This window comes from Parasteatoda tepidariorum, chromosome 2, assembly GCF_043381705.1.
Source record: "Parasteatoda tepidariorum isolate YZ-2023 chromosome 2, CAS_Ptep_4.0, whole genome shotgun sequence".
Classification (NCBI taxonomy): Eukaryota; Metazoa; Arthropoda; class Arachnida; order Araneae; family Theridiidae; genus Parasteatoda; species Parasteatoda tepidariorum.
Genome location: NC_092205.1, coordinates 91,816,920 through 91,834,879, shown reverse-complemented (window position 1 = coordinate 91,834,879; position 17,960 = coordinate 91,816,920). Strand labels below are relative to the sequence as shown.

Genomic DNA, 17,960 nt, shown 5'->3' with positions numbered 1-17,960 from the left:
TATGTCAAATATATATATATATATAAAGTATTACAATATCTCTAGAAATTAAAATTTCTAGAATTTTCATTTCGCAACTACAAGGCTATCTGTTGGTCAAAATCTGTACTGATTAATCTTTATTAATCCGTCTTGAAATTTATAATAAAAAGACGGGATCTCAAGATTATGAAATCCTCCTCAAAGGGAGAGATGCCGGGTGGCACAGGGCATTCGATAGGACACATTAAAAGAAGATTTACCCTCTCCGTTGGTTGCATCTAAAATATGTTCTTCAAACGATGTATCTCGTGAATTGCAGAAATGTCTCTCTTCCAGTGCTTTGAAACGTTTTTTCAGGAACTCTTTCTTTTCCGGAGAACCTAAATGAAACACTTATTATATGCATGGAATTAATTTTAACAAAACAAAGTTATAAGAAAGTTTTGAATTGGCTGAGAGCGGTAGAGTTAAGAATACGAACAAAGAATATTTATTCGTCTTATCATTGTATTCATATGTTTTTAAACTAATTAAAACTGTTGTACCCAAAATATGCACACAAGAAAAATAATCCATAAACATCCATATGTTTTGCAAAATATTTTGCTTTATTAGCAATGATAGCCATATGTGGGGCGAGGGCAACCATCATCTTTCAAAAAGTACCCCAAGATTGAACCGAGCTAGCATGTTTTATATACTAGTGAATTGGTAGTTACGTTACAATACTCCCCCACCACAATTTTATCATGGATAGAATTCGATTAAAGGATACCACTAGTTGATTCTACGTGGTTTTTGCGAAAGAACGGGAGAACAGCATAAAGTTCACCGGATTTTGAGAGCTTGTGGTGAGAGCTGTATTAAGTTCACCGAGTCTTAAGCGTTTGTCGTGGGAGCTGTATTAAGCTCACGGTGTTGCAATTAGCAGTCGAGTGTGCGCAGGATTCCGTTGTAAAGATAGCAAGTCAACTTTTCAATGTGTACCATGCATCGAAGTAGGAGGGTCCTAATCGAAGTATGTGTTACTTTCGAGGTAGGCGAGTTCATATCACGTCCGGGTCACCAATGTGGGGAGAGGAGTTTTTAACCGTGCCAACCATCATCTCTAAAAAGGTTTCTATAAGATCGAATCGAGTTAGCTTGTCTTATATACCAGGGGATTGATGTTGAAAAACCGTAGCTTTAATTACGCCACACCATACTTTGGTATTTTCATTCAATTATGCCTGTTGTAAATGAGCGATATACTTTATTTATCTACATTAAAACATAGTATATGTGAATAAATTTAAGGAAAACTTTCAATATTTTCCAATTATATACTTCTGAATATTTTTTACAATGCATAAATTAAATTTAATGCATTGTAAAAAATAATAAAGTAAAAAATAATAAAGTAAAAAATAATAAAATAAATTAACAGTACTGAGAAGATCTAAACGAGACCCATTTTAAAAGCATTTATTCTGCAGGAAATATATATTTTTTATTCTGTTTATTTGGATCTGAATTTAGTGCAAGTTAAGTAAGCACCTTGGCATAATTGGTTGGAGTTCATACATAGTCCTCATACGGATAGAAGATAATGCACAAGTTAAATCAGATATATCAAAAGTTTCGGCGTGAAAAAAGGAGTTTTCAATTCAAAAGTTCGTAAGGTAAGCAAAATAATAAAATAAAAAAAGAATTGCAATTTAAATATTATAAAAAATTCGAGACGTTAAAATGGCTCAAGTGATATCGCCAAATATTCTGAAGCTTCCTCCATTTGTGTTGGGTTGCTTTTTGAATTGAAGCAGACGTATAGTTTGTCTGAAATAAGAACTCCCATAGCCCTTCGTCTGAACCCGTGGCGGTGACTACAGTAACGAGGTATGACTATTTTAAGTAGGGGCGTGGGATCATTGTTTAGGTCAGGTTTTGGCTCCGGTCGGCGAAAGAAAGGGAATCTTTTTCTTCGGTCTACTGTGTTAGCCTTAGAGTGAAGAGAAGCTACCCTCTCTGAAATGCGCTGTTCCTGTTTCCATAGCAGCGGGTGGCCTCAGACTTTGTGGCGGGGGCAGTTCTTATTGTAGACAAACTAAATATCTATGTAAATAGCAAAAAGTGTCATACAAGGCTCTGTTATGTCAATAGACTTGAGATTTTGCAAGTTTAAAAAGAGCTCAAGTTTTCATTTTGATTATTCCAAAGCTTGACGAGCAATCCTAATATTGTAAGCTGCTACAAATAGTCGAGCTCACGATAAAAAGAAAATCCATATCTATTTCCAAATTTAAAAAGCATTCAAGATCTCGAAAGCCGATAAAAAAGTATTCGAGATCCGTTTTTATATACCTTTTGACTACAATTATTAAGCTAAAATATTAAGTGTCAGATCCCATGTTTTGAAGTCCTGTAGTGAACTGATCGTTAAGACACGGTTCCCAGTAGAACACCGAAGTCAAGCATCACTGGCTGCGGTCAGTGTCCGGATGGGTGACCACTTGGATCAGTCTACACAGGGACCGAGAGTCCTTGTTAAACTGTTCGACTATAAAATGCTCGACTTCTCACTCAGGTTGTCAGGCTACCGAAGCGGGGGTGCCATCCCCTCTGCAGAAACTCAAAATTGTGATGGCACGTCTTCGGATCATCGTCAGGGATGTTTCCCAGACCGTCTCCAATAGCCCATTGTTCAGCTCTAGTGCTACGTAAGTAAACTAAAACAACAACATGTTTTGAAAATAAGACGCTAGTATCCAAAATATGAGCTGCAACTCACCGACTGTGGTAAAAACTTGACATCCAATAGCGAGAGCGATTGAAATGGCGGCTTGTCCAACTCCGCCACTGCCAGAGTGTATGAGGACCTTTTCACCCTTTCTCAATCCTCCCCTCACAACCAGGGCATAATATGCAGTGGAGTAGGCTATTGGAACTGTTGAGGCCTCTTCAAGAGTCCATTCGTCTGGAACATCCCACAGAAAGTCAGGATCGAATGCGACGGACGTGGCTAAACCTTTGGCTGGAACTGATCCCATCACCCTTTTCCCGCTGGATAACCTTCCAGAAAATTCTAAACCTAGAATACAATCTTGGCGAGCAAGGTCTCCTGCAAGAATGAAATACATGTTACTGGAAGGAATACAATTGTCCAAAAATAATTAAATAAACATTAGAAAAAAATAATTATTAAAACGTGATAATAAATTTCAAAAAAATAATAATAAATTTTAAAAAAAATAATAATAAATTTAAAAAAAATAGTAATAAATTTAAAAAAAATAATAATGAATTTTAAAAAGATAATAATAAATTTAAAAAAAATAATAATAAATTTTAAAAAAATAATAAAAACTATTTATTGTTTCAACCATTTGCATTTCAGATGAATATATTTCTCGTAACTTTAGATACAAGGATTTCATTAATAATCCAGTTTAGGAAATTAATGTTTTTTTATAACCGTCGTTGAACAGCCGACCCAATTTTATGAGTTTACGACTACTAATGTTCAACTCCGTAGTCTTGTAATTTTAAATCTAATCCAGAAGACAAGGGAACTCCTGGATCGAGTATTGGGAGAAATTTGCCTTCGTGGATGACTTTTGATGGAGCTAACCCGCATTTGCGTTGCATGGAAAGGAAGACTACGAGAACCTCCCACGGTTAGCCTGGCTGCAAGGGGACTTTAACCCATGATCTGTCTACCATTGAGGATATTTCACGTTAGCACTGCGATCGGTGCAAGCCGGATGCGGAATTCGTATCGATTGGGATTCGAACCCGGTTCGCCTTATCGGAAGGCGAACGGTCTATCCCCTGAGCCATCGTGACTCTGAAATAGATGTTTGACCGTGTAAAACTAAGCGCAGATGGCGCTAGGGGTTAAAATTCGTTGTTAGACTTCCGGGTTACTACTTCCGACTGATTTTTACACCCAATCTTGAAAAAACACACCATACTTGTCATACTTGTAGTGTTTTCAATGTAACGCGTTCTTTCAATCTAACATACAACGAAACAAACAACAAATGAATTCGAAAAACTTCGAAAGCTTGCTATGATGATACCGAATATATAACAAACTGTGCCATCTTACGCAAATATAGCCAAATAAGCGTAAATTTAAACACAAATCACAGTAATAAAACTTTCTAGAATATTAAGCCTGTTCACACATTGCCTCCATGCCATAAGCGGAGAGATACACCGGAAGTTTTCTAAATTTCTTCCGGTTTTGGGAAGCTTGTTATTGTTTACATTCAGTCAACCGATCTTCGATAAAAAATACATTCTGTTAAGAATTTTTTATATCATTCAAAAGGAGAATTACGGTGTTGAGATAGACTTAAAATTGTTGGGAATAAACAGGTGGAAAAATCTAGCTCAAAGTCGCCCTGCCTGGAGGCAGCTAATTTAGAAAGCCTTGGCCTGCACTAGGCTGTAGTGCTGACGAAGAAGAGAAGAAGAAGAAAAGGAGAATTACCTGGTATGGCATCAGGTGGCAATTTTCCACTTGCTAGCATAATATCCCTGAAGTTGAGAGGAGCATAATAAACTTGGCATAACACACTTTTCTCCAAAGTGTTAGGTGATATCCAAACAAAACTGGACAAATCACCTCGAGTTAGAAAGTTTAAGTAAGCAGCGCTAGACTCTCTCTTGTTGGAACCTGCAAACATTTTAATTTTATGAGATTCAGGCAATTCGATTGATCTTAAATTATGTGTTCAAAATAATTTCTTCGAAATAGTATTTTAGGCGGAATGAAAACGTGATAATACTCATTATAAATAATTAGGCATTTAATAATTAAGATGTCACTTTGGCAATTTCATTTTGTCGCCATAGCATCGTTGAAACAAAATTATTGTAGCATTTTACTTTTGGTGATACAGTATAGTGTCGTAAATAAACATGGTGTTGAAAACTTTAATATGATGCAGGGTACATGATAAGGATTGACAATTGCAGAGTAACCGAAATGAACCACCCTACAATAGTCTAACTGTTCATGCACATTTTGAACCGGTACTTCTATTTATCGAAATTATTTTTTAAAGAAATTTATGCTAATTGTCGAGAATTTCATTCAAACAGGTTCAAAAATAGCTTTTGCGTCGTAATTTCATGGTTCGGCAGATCAAATTTCCCAAATTCATCAGCTTGTCCATTGCGAAGAGGCTTTCTTAGATAATATTTCCAATCATGGGTTGCTATGCAATACTTATGAAACCTCATCTTACAGTTTTGACTATTATTTTGTAACACTCTGCATTGGTCACTGCTGTTGCCAAAAGTAATAATTCAAACAAAGCATATTTTTTCCTAGTTAATTTATTTCGTAATTCGCATAAAGGTTCAAATTTTTAATTATGAGAATTTAAAATAGCATCTATATTGAACCTGAGAAAAACCTGATCTATATTGAACCTGAGATTATACCTGAGAAAAAATAGGACGATCTGCAAAATCACAGATTTATAATTAGCAGTAATATTTAAAATTGGTTTAATAAATAGTTACACTAGAACTAAATTTTCGAAAATTTTATCAAATAAAGGCTGGCTCTTAATTGGCGATCGAAATGGGTTGCAGGTGGCGTAGAACAGAATTCTCTACCTATGGCAACACTTCGCATACTTTCCCCATTAGCGTGTGGAGAGTCAGAGGAGGTGGAAGTACAATAATTTCTGTCTTGATTTTCAAATAGATTAAAAACTTTTAAGTTAGGTAACTATATGGAACTGAAAACTACATTGAATATACAGTATACTCTCGATTATCCGGTTTGCGGATTATCCGTGCTCATTCTGGAGTCACATGAAAAATATAAAGAGAAACATTTTCAAGATTAAAAAAATTTTATTCATGAAGTTATAACACTACCAAATTTTTGGAAAGCAATATTCGTTATTGGATTGCAGTATATGGAACATCAGCAGAATGGTCAAAGGTAAAATCGTCTATGTTATCACGATCTTGGAGAAAGATGATACCGCTTGATGAACAATCCTCTACAGATATTCAAGAAAAATATGATAACAGCATTCTCGAACAAGCAAAAGAAGTCTAAGGTTTCGAAATTCTTGATGAAGAAAATTTAGAAGATGGGTTTCAAAGTGATGCATGTGAGCCTGGGCTTCCAGTATTTGACTGATGAAGACATCGTAATGTTGTTAAATCAAATAGTGATGATAGTAACTGATGCAGAAGATGTAGTAAATGAATGAAATACAATTTCTCATTCTGCTGCTCTGTTGAAACTTTATTAGATTATATGGGAGGATTTGATTACGGTGACATTACTGCGGTTCGTAAAATATGTGCATCGATGTATGGCGAAGACGCATTACACATTTTTTAATAAGAAAAATTCCTAGTTTGATGTTATGCATGCAAATGTCAGTAATTTTTATATTTTTTGTACTGATATTGAATTTTTCTTTAATAAAAGGAGTTTTCGGATTATCCATGTTTTTCGATTGTCCGTGCGACCTGTCCCGGTGATTAACCCGGATAATCGGGAGTGCACTGTAGTTCCAAAAAAAAAGCGTCGTGGAAATTTTAAAAAAATATTTGTGGCAATCAAATACGAAATTCTTTTTACAACTGAGAAGAGGAGAGGGAAGAGTCAAGCTACGGAACCGGTCATCTCCCCAGATGGCGTTGTGATCGAGAATATGAGGGATTCTCCAATGGACTTGCGAGTTTTATTTCTTTGAAACACTCTGTATAAAGCTGAAATGATTTACATAATGCTTGGCCATTCATGCATGATAGAGGAGCATAAGAAATTCCATTACCTTCAGTAAATTTCAAATAACGATAGGATCCCCACACGCCTCCTTGGTATACATTCATTGCGAGATCCTTCCGAACTAGATCCTGAAACCATTGATTGTTGTTGTCTGTAGAGAAATCAGCTTTGCTTCTGAACAGACACCTGAAATAATTCAAACCATTTATCTAGATCCGTGAGGTCATTCTGATTGGTTGATTGTATTTATTCTTCAAATAAATTAATGGCATTATGTAATTTTATGCAATTTAATGACATTATGGAATTATGTAAATTAATAATTAATGGCATTATGCTAATTTCCTTATATATTTTAAGCAAATAATGTTATTTGATTTATTGTATTATATACTTTTTAAAGAAATTGATCTTATCAACTTATAGGTTGGAGGCGTGATGGTTCGGGGGATAGAACGTTCGCCTTCCAATGACGTGAACAGGATTTGAATCCCAGTAATGGCTGTTCGATACGAATTCCATATCCGGCTTGAACCGACCACAGTGCTAAAGTAAAATATCCTCAGTGGTTGGCGGATCATAGATTAAACTCCCCTTGTCATCAGGCTACCCGTTGGTTTTTTTCCCAGTATAAAGCAAATGCCGGTTAGTTCCATCAACAAATCCTTAACGAAAGCAAAATTCTCCCAATACTTGATCCAAGAGTTACCTTGTCTTCTGGATTGGGTTCAAAAGCACAAGGCTATGGAGTTGAACATTAGCAGTTGTAAATCCAAAATTGGGTCGGCTGTTAGACGAAAGTTATAATACTTATAGGTTGGTTCATTTTATTAACTTGAATATATCAAAAAGCAGGGCTCGAAAAACTCAGAAATATTACCCGTCCCCGAGAACGGCTTGTCCAACAATGTACCCGTCCTCCTTTGAAACTAACCCGGAGCTTCTAAATAAATACAAATATAATTTTCTCTTATTTATTACAAACATTTATATAAATTGCACAATGAATTAGTAGTTGCTAGGATTACAAATACTAGGAATACATTACACAGTAATAAAAGAAATACTAGGTCACTAATAGGAACCTAGTATTTCTTTTATGAAATAATTTAAATGACAAAGATCAAGTTATCTGGAATGTCAATTTTTTTTAAATGACTCAAATATGACGTTTGCCAGTTCCACAATCAAGCCAATGATTTACAGAGGTTTCTGCACAGAAATCTGAAAGTTTTTTTTTATTTAGATAGATGTTCATAACTGCGTCTAACGCTTAATGTTTAAGACCAGTACGTAATGTGCTTTTTTGTAAGTTCATTGCTGAAAAGCCCCTTTCAACTGCTGTAGTACCTTAGACAGAGAAAACATCAATTCCACCATGCGCAGTATGTTGCTCTATTGTGGGTCATTTTGCTAGATTAGAGGGTCATTTTATTTTAAAAGTGAGGCGCTAGACTCTTGTAAGATAACAAAAATTGAAAATGTATCACGAACATTAACGGGAAAATGGTCGTCAGCGCGGACGTCGGATTCCAGAAATTCGTTGTCCGCGGGGAATATTTGACTGCCGAGGATGGGCGGACGGGCGGTTTTTCGAGCCCTGTCAAAAAGTAACATTATATTAATTCAAGCTCATAGAAACGTTGCTGCTGTTTGGTAAGAGAATGCTTCTACGGTACTTTAATGAGTACCGAGCAGATAATATGCAGGTTATTTAGGTGGTTCACAGGTTATCTAGGCTACTTGAGAAATGAAGCAATTTTTTTGTCATCTAGTTGACCAATTTAACTGGATCAACCTAGTTAAGTGTCGATTTCAAAATCGGGCAAATCAGACAGGTTTGAATGGTTGACATTTTTTGATTTTCTTAAACTTTTCCGGATATGTTCTTTATTTAAAGCTATTAAACATGTGTTTTTCTATATTTTGCTTTCTCGAATTTTTATTTTTGAGGGGAGGGGGAGCAAAACTAAAGATCCTTTGAAATTTTGAGGAAAAAAACATCTGTTTACAAGTGACAGGAACGAGTGACCGTTATTTTATGTTCTACTGCTCTCACTCTAAATTTTTTTTTCCAATGCCCACCTGGATAATAACCTAGGTCATACAAGCACCCGAAGGGCAGATTTGTTGGCCACTCTTTCAAGGGGCACCATATTAAGTGGGACAGCGTTGCATCCACAGTAAGGACAGATAGAAGAGAAGGAGAGGTCATCCATGCCTTGCCCGGGATTTGAACCCAGAACCTTTTTGATGCGAGGGCAGTTCCCTAACCTGTACACAGGCCAGTCGACTCACTCACACTAAATATTAAGACATAAAAACTTTCAATAGAAATGTACACCGAAAGTCATTCAAACATTTTCGTCAAGAATCATCAAAAATCTTCGTCAAAAATCATTAAAAAGTCATTCCAAAATATTCAAAAAGAGGCTATTTTATGGAACGTCAAAATCTAGTCTAGTACCAATCTAAACTAGTACCAGTCAGTGAATACGAATGATATTTCTGTGAATACGTAACTAGGAGTAGAGTAATATCTAAAAAATAAATAGGTGTGGTGCAGTGGTTTTTCCTCCCCATGTAACGCAAATGCAAATGCGGGTTAGAATAAACCCTTCCCGGGAGGGGGTGGAACAAAGACGGTTCGAGACAAACTAAGTTTCCTAAGATTAGTCCAAATGAAGTATTCTAAGAAAACATTTCTACTTTTACAAACATCGTGTGCACATTCCTATTAATATTAAATCATAATTTTTTTTTTTCGTAAATAAATAATATATCAACTTATATCTATTCACAAAAATAATTAATAGAATAGTATGTAAATAAAAATTAATTCCTGGCAATTCTTTAAATAAAATATTATACATTTAAAAATTGTTTAAGCTCACTTAATGCGTGACACATTAAAAGTGATACATTACTAAGTGGCGTTATTTAAAATATGTCAATTGAAATTATTAAAAATGTGAGTGATTTTGTTTCCATTATTCGTCCGAAATGAATATTCTGTGTTGAACAGTATTGGCTAAATATCAAATATTTGTATGATGCATCTCTAATTTAGTAGTAGCAATTGTTAAGAAGAAATTAGTATCTATTTACAATTTAAAAACTTCTTGAAAAGGATTTTAGCAATTTTTGCAATAGCAGAACCCTATTTGCACAAATTCACAAAAGCCCTGGTTGAAAGAATGTAACTTAACGCTTATTTTATATTCACAAATTACGAATAGTTTTTTCACAATTTTACTAAAATAGGACCTTCCACTTTCACAAAATGTCTGGACTACCCTGGCGTTAACTTTGTAAATACTTGTAGTACAAACAAAAACAAAATATAATTAAAAAGCTATAAGGACAAGTATTCTAAATTTGTAATAAACTCATTTTCAAAAATTTTGTACAGAATCATCTTTTTGCACTTAATGGATGTTATCTTATTTATTTCAAGTTTAAACGATGCCATTTGGATTCAAGACAAGTTTCCTTAAAAGTTATCTCTGTTGAAAGGACATTATTTAATTAGTCACTCATTGTTTAATATATGCTAAGAAAACTTTTAACTGTTGCAATGTAACAATGGTTAAACAATTTAATACAAACAATTATAACAATTACATGCATTGTTTTACTGTGAAATCTTCATTTCTAAAGTTTATGTGCTATCTGTAGGTGATTATTTTACGGGTGCTTAAACTTAATTAGAAAAATGGCAAAAGTGCTGAGATTTTTGCGAAAAAGGCTGTAAGTATCAGATATTAGTAACATTATCTTATAGTAGCATTAATTTTATAATTTTTTTCCATAAAAATATTTTTCACTGCGAATACAAAATGATGTTAGCTTAAACTTAAATTTTAAGCACTACCGTAAATAGTAATCTAATAAAATATCATAGTGCACTTTTATAAGAACTTTTATTTCAATCGCATTATTTACTAAAATCTATAAATATCTAATTAATATTTAACTTTTACGAATAATGTACACAAAGGTGAGTTTATCTGAGCAAAATTGTAAATATTAAAAAATGTAATCATATATATATATATATAAATATATATCTATNAGATGTAATGTATGTATGTACACTTTGAGGAAATCTGTAAACAGCTTTATTTTAAATTAAATTTTTTCAAAAAAATCTAACTTTCTTTAATTCTTCACTAGTTCTGTTAAAAATTATTGACTTAAATATTTAATTTATTAACTTTAATATATTTAATTTATTGACTTAAATATTTATTTTTCGCTTGTAATACCATTTTTGAAAATCATAATGTGTACTATTTACATGCTTAGTTACGAACTGCTAATGAATCGGTTAAAAGGTCACCCCGCTTATAAGGTCACTTTTGCGATTCCCTTAGGGTGACCTTATATCGAGGTCTGACTGTATATATATATATATATATATGTATACCACTACCAGTGGTTAACTCCATAGCCTTGAATCCAATCCAGAAGTCAAGGAAACTCCTTGATCAAATAATGAGAAACATTTGCCTTCGTGGAGGAATTTTGATGGAACTAACCAACATTTGACTCACATGCAGAGGGTAAACCACTAAAACCTTCCATGGTTAGTCTTACGACAAGGAGGGGACTTTAGACCATGTTCTGTCAACCACTCATGATATTTTACGTCAGCACTGTGGTGGTTGGTGCCACAGCCGGATGCAAAATTCATTTCAACCTAACATCTCTGGGCTTCGAAAATGGGTCTCCTCATTAGGATACAAGTATCCCCTAAGCCACCACAGCTCCATATATATATATATATATATATATACTGATTTATTTATTTACTTTTAGCACAAAGGTGTTTAAGAAGGGTGAAAGTGCGGATGAAAATTATTTCGAAATAAGAGATTGGGATGAAGTTCTGAAAGAACAAATGATGGCTGAAATGCCATTTGGAGAGTCTAAGAAGGCTCATGAAAATGTCCTTGAAGGGGACAAAGATCAACCATCTGAGAAGACAGATGATGATGCAACTCTTGGCGAGTTCGATATGGCTACCAATGGCAAGTTTGAGTTGCGAGATTGGAATGATATTCTCAAAGAACAAATGGTGGCCGAAATAAGAGTTTCCAAGAAAGCTCATCAGCGTAAAACGCTTGAGGAAGCGATCGTTACCAGCAAGAGGGAATGTAAAAATACTCTTATATATGGGGCATTTGATGAGCTAGATAAAATTGAAACTCTGGAGCAAATGATGCTCTGGTTGACACGCTGGTGAAAATCCAGAAAAGACATTCAAAGAATAGTTGATGAGCTGGATACAATTGATACGATAAAAGAAATTATTAGCTTGTTGATAAGCTGGTAAAAATTTTTAAAAGACTTTCAAAATAAAGTTGATGAGCTGGATGCAAATGATGCTCTCAAACAAATTATGCAATAGTTGATACGCAGATAAAAAGTTTGAAAAAAAACTCATAACCATAGAACTGTTTACTGGAGCTGCAGAATACAATAAAGAATCTCCAATGGCTTAAAATTGTATATTTTTGATAATTGTGTAAGAAAAGGCGAACTATTAAAATAATGTTTCTATTTTCTATTGCAATAACTGATGTATATATATATATATATATATGTTTAAATAAACAGTTAATTAAATATTATTTCTCATATATTTCTTTTTTAATTCTATTTATACTTTTAAAATATAAGTCTTTTAAGAAATTTTTATTATATAATGCTATAAGAGTGATGGCCTTCGGTAAAATTCCACAATAGTTCACCTCTTGGCGACTTTTTGAAATATCGCCAAGTTTACCAAGTCGGCGATCATTACTGGGATTAACAATGTTTTTTGATCATTAAAAAAAACAATTTCAACCCGTACCGCAAAAAAAAAAGATTAAAAAATGAAATAATAACGCTAATAAATGAAATAACAGTTAAAAATGAAATAATAACGATGATCCTACCAGCAAGAGATCAGAAGCATAAATGGCGAAAAATTAAATACTTATATCTCCTTTCTAACGAAATCCAACATTCGCGGAGGTATAGGAAGCAAATAACCAATCAGGTTTAAGAATTTTGGTGGTTTCATCGGATGTTCAAAATAATCTCCTCTAAATATGTTCTGGCAACCTAGTTTGGCGAGATATCAAAAACTTGTCTGTCGAGATTTTAAAAAAATCGCCACGGAGTGGGCTATTCTAGAATTTACCCATGGCCTTTGTTAATAAAGGGAAAAAAAATTCAGATCTGATTGATCTTGCGAGGAATGTGCTTTCGATTATGTCAATCGTCATCTATCAAAAGGTACCCCAAGATTGAATCGAGTTAGCATGTCTTATATATTAGGGAATTGACGCTTAATAATCGTAGTGGTAGTTACGCCACAAACTAACCCAGGAACTAGGTGAAATGATTCTCCTTCAAGTACACGTATTTGAAATAAAGAAAATAATTCAGGGAAATCATGAGTTTGAACAATTATGAGTTTGAGGATGCGAAAATATCATTGACTAGAATTATAGAGGAGAGAGTTTTTTTTACATTTTATTTTATAACAGTCGTTGAACAGCAGACCCAATTCTTTGAAGTCAGGAAGACAAAGGAACTCCTGGATCAAGTATTAGGAGAAATTTGTCTTCACGGAGGACTTTTTGATAGAACTAACCCGCATTTGTGCTACATGGAGAGGAAAGCCACAAAAAATCTCCCGCGATAAGCCTGAAAGCAAGGAGACTCTAACCCATGATCTGTCTGCCACTGAGGATATTTCACGTCAGCACTGTGGACGGTGCAAGCCGGATGCGGAATTCGTATCGACTGGGATTCGAACCCGGTTCGCCTCATTGGAAGGCTAACGCACTATCCCCTAAAGCATATTTGGTGTGACTATTAAATTGTTCTTCAGCAACAAATTGGACTAAGCTAATGTAAAAAGTAGTTGCCAGGAATCGCTTTAAATTATTATTATTTTTTTGCATTAAACTACTCACTAAACTACTTTTTTTTGAAAAAAAGTAGCACATAGCACTACAAACTGCAAATAAAAGTAGCGACTGCAGTAGTTTCATTACTTGTAGTTCACTACTTCCGACAGTTGGTAGGATGTATATTTGGCGTGACTATTAAATTGTTCTTGAGCAAGAAATTGGAACTTCGCACTATTTTCTAGGTCATTAACTGCCTTAAAAACAAACCAAAACTAGATAATTTGTTGGAAAAGAAGTATAGATTAAACAAAATCAAATCACAAACCTGTTTAATTTTTTTTTATAAATATAATATGGCCTTACATTCTGAGGCTTGTATGAAGGTAATTTAATAACGAAACGCGAAAGCTTCAGATTGCGTTTAAAAAATGTGAGCCTATGTGAAGTTGACACCTCCCCCCCCCCCAAGGTGAGCCTCTTGCTAGAACTTGCTGAGGGAATCCAAGTCAAAATTTTTGATGGTTTTCCTTGATGGACCAACATAATCTTGATGGCATCCATCAATAATTCCACCATGAACCATTTTAGTTTTTGATGGTAACCAACACCCCACTGTAGAAATTCGGACTGATTTATGATGGGTCAACATTAAAAAAACCAAATTGCTTTGATGGCAAATTGCTTTGATGGCTTTTAAATCATCATGAAAACGCATTGTTGTACCATTATAGATCATAACGAATTGCCATCATAGTATATCTTTGAAAAGAAATGTTGAAATGATCAAGAACAACTATCTTTCCAAATTAGGAATTTGGACTGATTTATGATAGTCCAACATAAAAAAAATCCAAACTTTTTTTATGGTATGTTCCTGAGAACCAACAGAAATTCCCATTAAACCATTATAAACGTGTATAGTTGGAACCATCATGGACCATGACGGATCATCATGGATTGTTGGTCCATGAGAAACAAATTTCTCTTGATGGTTAACCATCATAGTATTAAAGAAGCATTTTCCATAATGAAATGAGGGAAGTTTTGTTGGCATATCAAAAATCATGAAAGCATAATAAATCATACTGAAACCAACATAAACCATCAAAAAAATATTTATATGCACTATTATATCCGCAAAAAGGAGTGCTTTCTAATATTGTATCAATAAAGCTAAAGCAAAATATACTAATACAATAGAGTACTCAAAAAATTTAAACAAGAATAGAATATATATATATATATATATATATATATATATATATATATATATATATATATATATATATATATATATATATATATATATATATATATATATATATATATATATATATATATATATATATATATATATNTGAAAATAAGAGGCACTGTACTTTAACAAAACATATATTAAACGCTAAATTTACATAAAGATGGACGATAAACAAACACAGGAACAACACAAAATAAATGAGTTCGTCATCGTGAAGTTAAAAGAAAATCATGATCGCTCATCCTCTTTTGGAATTCATCAGCGTCTCCTTTTTTGTTAGTTCCATTACGCGCTCCCGTGTCTCTCGTGTCTTTGGGAAATTCGCACGGGGTCTAACTTGCAGCTTACATAATCTGTCATAATCTGGTTGGATCTCTAGCTAGATCAGCTTACGGCACAGGAACTGGTACTATAGATTGGAACTGGCACTACAGATAGGAACTGGCACTACATATATATATATATATACAGAGAGAGAGGAATCGAGAGAAGAGTGGAATAGACATATGCAGTACGTACCTGATACTAGTACCCTTTCGTTCTTGCCTTAAGCAGTTAACTAAACCGATGATTCCACTGTGTGCCGACGATTCACTCACAAGCCAAATCCTTTTGCATTCATTCCATTGCGAGATTTCACCTTTTATTCTATCCACCCACTTTTCATAATCGAAATCAACGAGAGGAACAACAACGACATTTTTCGAAGTAGCATGTGACACTTTCCTCAACAAGTACAACGTAGAAGTCAGGGAATCAGATTTCTTGCAAATGGTTGCTAAGTTTAATTCCTCACAAATGAGTTCGAAATCACTTTCATCTTGAACGGGTATAACTGTTTCCCCAGCTGCAGCGAGAAACATTTCTGCGGGGAGAACCTTAGTCCTCAGCAGAACTGCAACGAAACCGTTGTCTTTTACAGCTGATGCCGCACTCCGCAAAGTCTGTTCGACCCTGTTGCAGTTTATCACAAAGAAGTCAACGTCCTTCATTCCTAGTGGAAGGTCTGGATCCCACTTCATTATGTCAATATTTTTCAGCTCTTCCTTCATGACGCAGTCCGGATTGACATGAGCAACTGTAAAATTCAACGGAGGCGGCGTAATCAATGTCTTGGCTAATTCTTCAAGTCTTATACTCATCAGTCTTTGACCATCAGCGGCTTCAGATATTTTTAACTCTTTAGAAGTTGTATTCTCTAGCACAATGTCGAATAGCATTCTTAAAAGCCTGTCGCCAAACATGGTCTCCCATAAAATGTCGTAGCCTCTTTTCGATGTGTAGTCATTTGCAATTCCAGTTAATTCTTCACTTGTCTCGGCGTGTTGAGCGTTTTTGAGAGCTTGCAGCAGAATCTCTCGCTCCCCTACTTTTTCTAAATGTTTCATGGCGACGCCTCTCTCTATTTCTGCATAGTTATTTGTGAAATGAAAGTTTGTATACTTATCGCTTTTGTCGAGTATACTTTTCGCCACAAAAGTGCATACCCTAATGTAATGCTCCAACGTTTTCTTTTCTGATTCTAAGAGTATTTGTGTCTCATTGTAGGGGACAAAGTGATATTCTGAAAGTGTCGGGGTTCGCTTCCCTTGGCGTCTTCGAGCGAAAGTTGCTTTCAAATGTTTCATTTCTACTCCACCAGCTCTACAGCATTTAGTATTCTTATCATAAACAACTGGAATACCTGAAATGAGAAAAACGCAGAAAATTAATAAGATTTATTAACTGCGCATAAGTTGCAAGTATATAGAACACATAAAATAAGTTAAAATATTGAGAAAATGTGGAAAATAATAAAAAATAATGACAAGAGAAGAAAATTATAAAAAATATTTTAAAAAATATTTTTTTTCCAGGTACGCGTAAACTTATTTTAATTCGCTCCTCACTATATAGATTTTCTTTCGTGTACTGTTCTGTAATTTCTTCAAATTTTATTTTCTGTTTTTTGCTTGATATGTTTTATCTCGTATATATTTTTTACCTAATGTGTTCTATTTTCGCTTCAATATTTTTAGTGCTCTTCACACTAATGTATTGATATATTTTGCTTTGACTATATTGGTACAATATTAGAAAGCACTACTTTTTTCCGGATATAATCGTGTGAGCTGATGAAAAGATTAAGTCTTTTATTTTCCGGATATTTATAAATTTTTTTATTCTTTTTTCGGATATTTTTTTTACGGTTTCTTGTTTTTTTTATTATTATTCCCCCCCCCTTTTTTTCCATTGTTCTGTAATTTTCTCCATGTTTTCCCATGTTTTCGTTTCCTGTTCCTTATGTGGCATCCAGGGCGACCAGGGGGCCCATTCCATGCCACGAAAATGCACCCCACACCATGACTGATTGGCCACCGGCCTAGACTGTGCCCACTTGGCATGCTGGATCCATCGCTTCGTGCGGAGTGCGCCACACACGGTGCCTTCCATTAGCATGGAACAGTTGATAACGTGATTCGTCAGACCAGATCACGTTACGCCACTGTTGCAGCGTCCATCCGTGGTGATTGGTGGCAAATGCACGCCGAATTGTCCGATGACGCTGGGTTGGCAGTGGCACACGTGTGGGGCTCTCATACCCGAGAACACGCATGTTCCTACGGATTATCCACTGAGACACGTCTCTATCACGGCCAGTGTTGAATTCAGCCGTGATTTGTTGCACATTTGCTCTCCTATCTCGAGTTACCACTCGTCTCAGGTTTCGCCTGTCTCGGTCATTTAGGGCCTGTGGACGCCCGGTATGGTGTCTGTTGTGGACTGTGACACCCTCATTCACCCATTCTCGGTAAACTCTCGACACGGTTGACCTTGGGAAGCCGAATTCCTGAACCACTTCCGAAATGGAATGTTCCATGAGTCGGGCACCCACAACCATGCCGCGTTCGAATGCCGTCAACTCACGACGACGTTGCATTTTACCTGATCACTCACACAGCCACTTCAAGCAATGTCTAACACACAACTGAGACCGTCGCGGAGGCCACCAGGTGGCGTTGGTCACACGTGCTGTCCATCCACAAATCAGAGCCCTGCTATCCCATGAGTTTTGCTCAGT

At 35.1% G+C, this 17,960-nt stretch overlaps 1 protein-coding gene across 1 annotated transcript in view; it reads right to left on the bottom strand.

Annotated features, from left to right (window-relative positions):
* Positions 1-17,960, bottom strand: part of LOC107446508 (fatty acid synthase) — a 61,773-nt gene that overhangs the window by 9,610 nt on the left and 34,203 nt on the right. The window contains exons 13-17 of the mRNA XM_071177919.1: positions 15,419-16,583; positions 6,777-6,916; positions 4,457-4,642; positions 2,750-3,079; positions 243-362 (exon numbers count right to left, since the gene is read on the bottom strand). Coding sequence (XP_071034020.1) covers positions 243-362; positions 2,750-3,079; positions 4,457-4,642; positions 6,777-6,916; positions 15,419-16,583 — 1,941 coding nt within the window. The remainder of the gene's footprint in view (positions 1-242; positions 363-2,749; positions 3,080-4,456; positions 4,643-6,776; positions 6,917-15,418; positions 16,584-17,960) is intronic.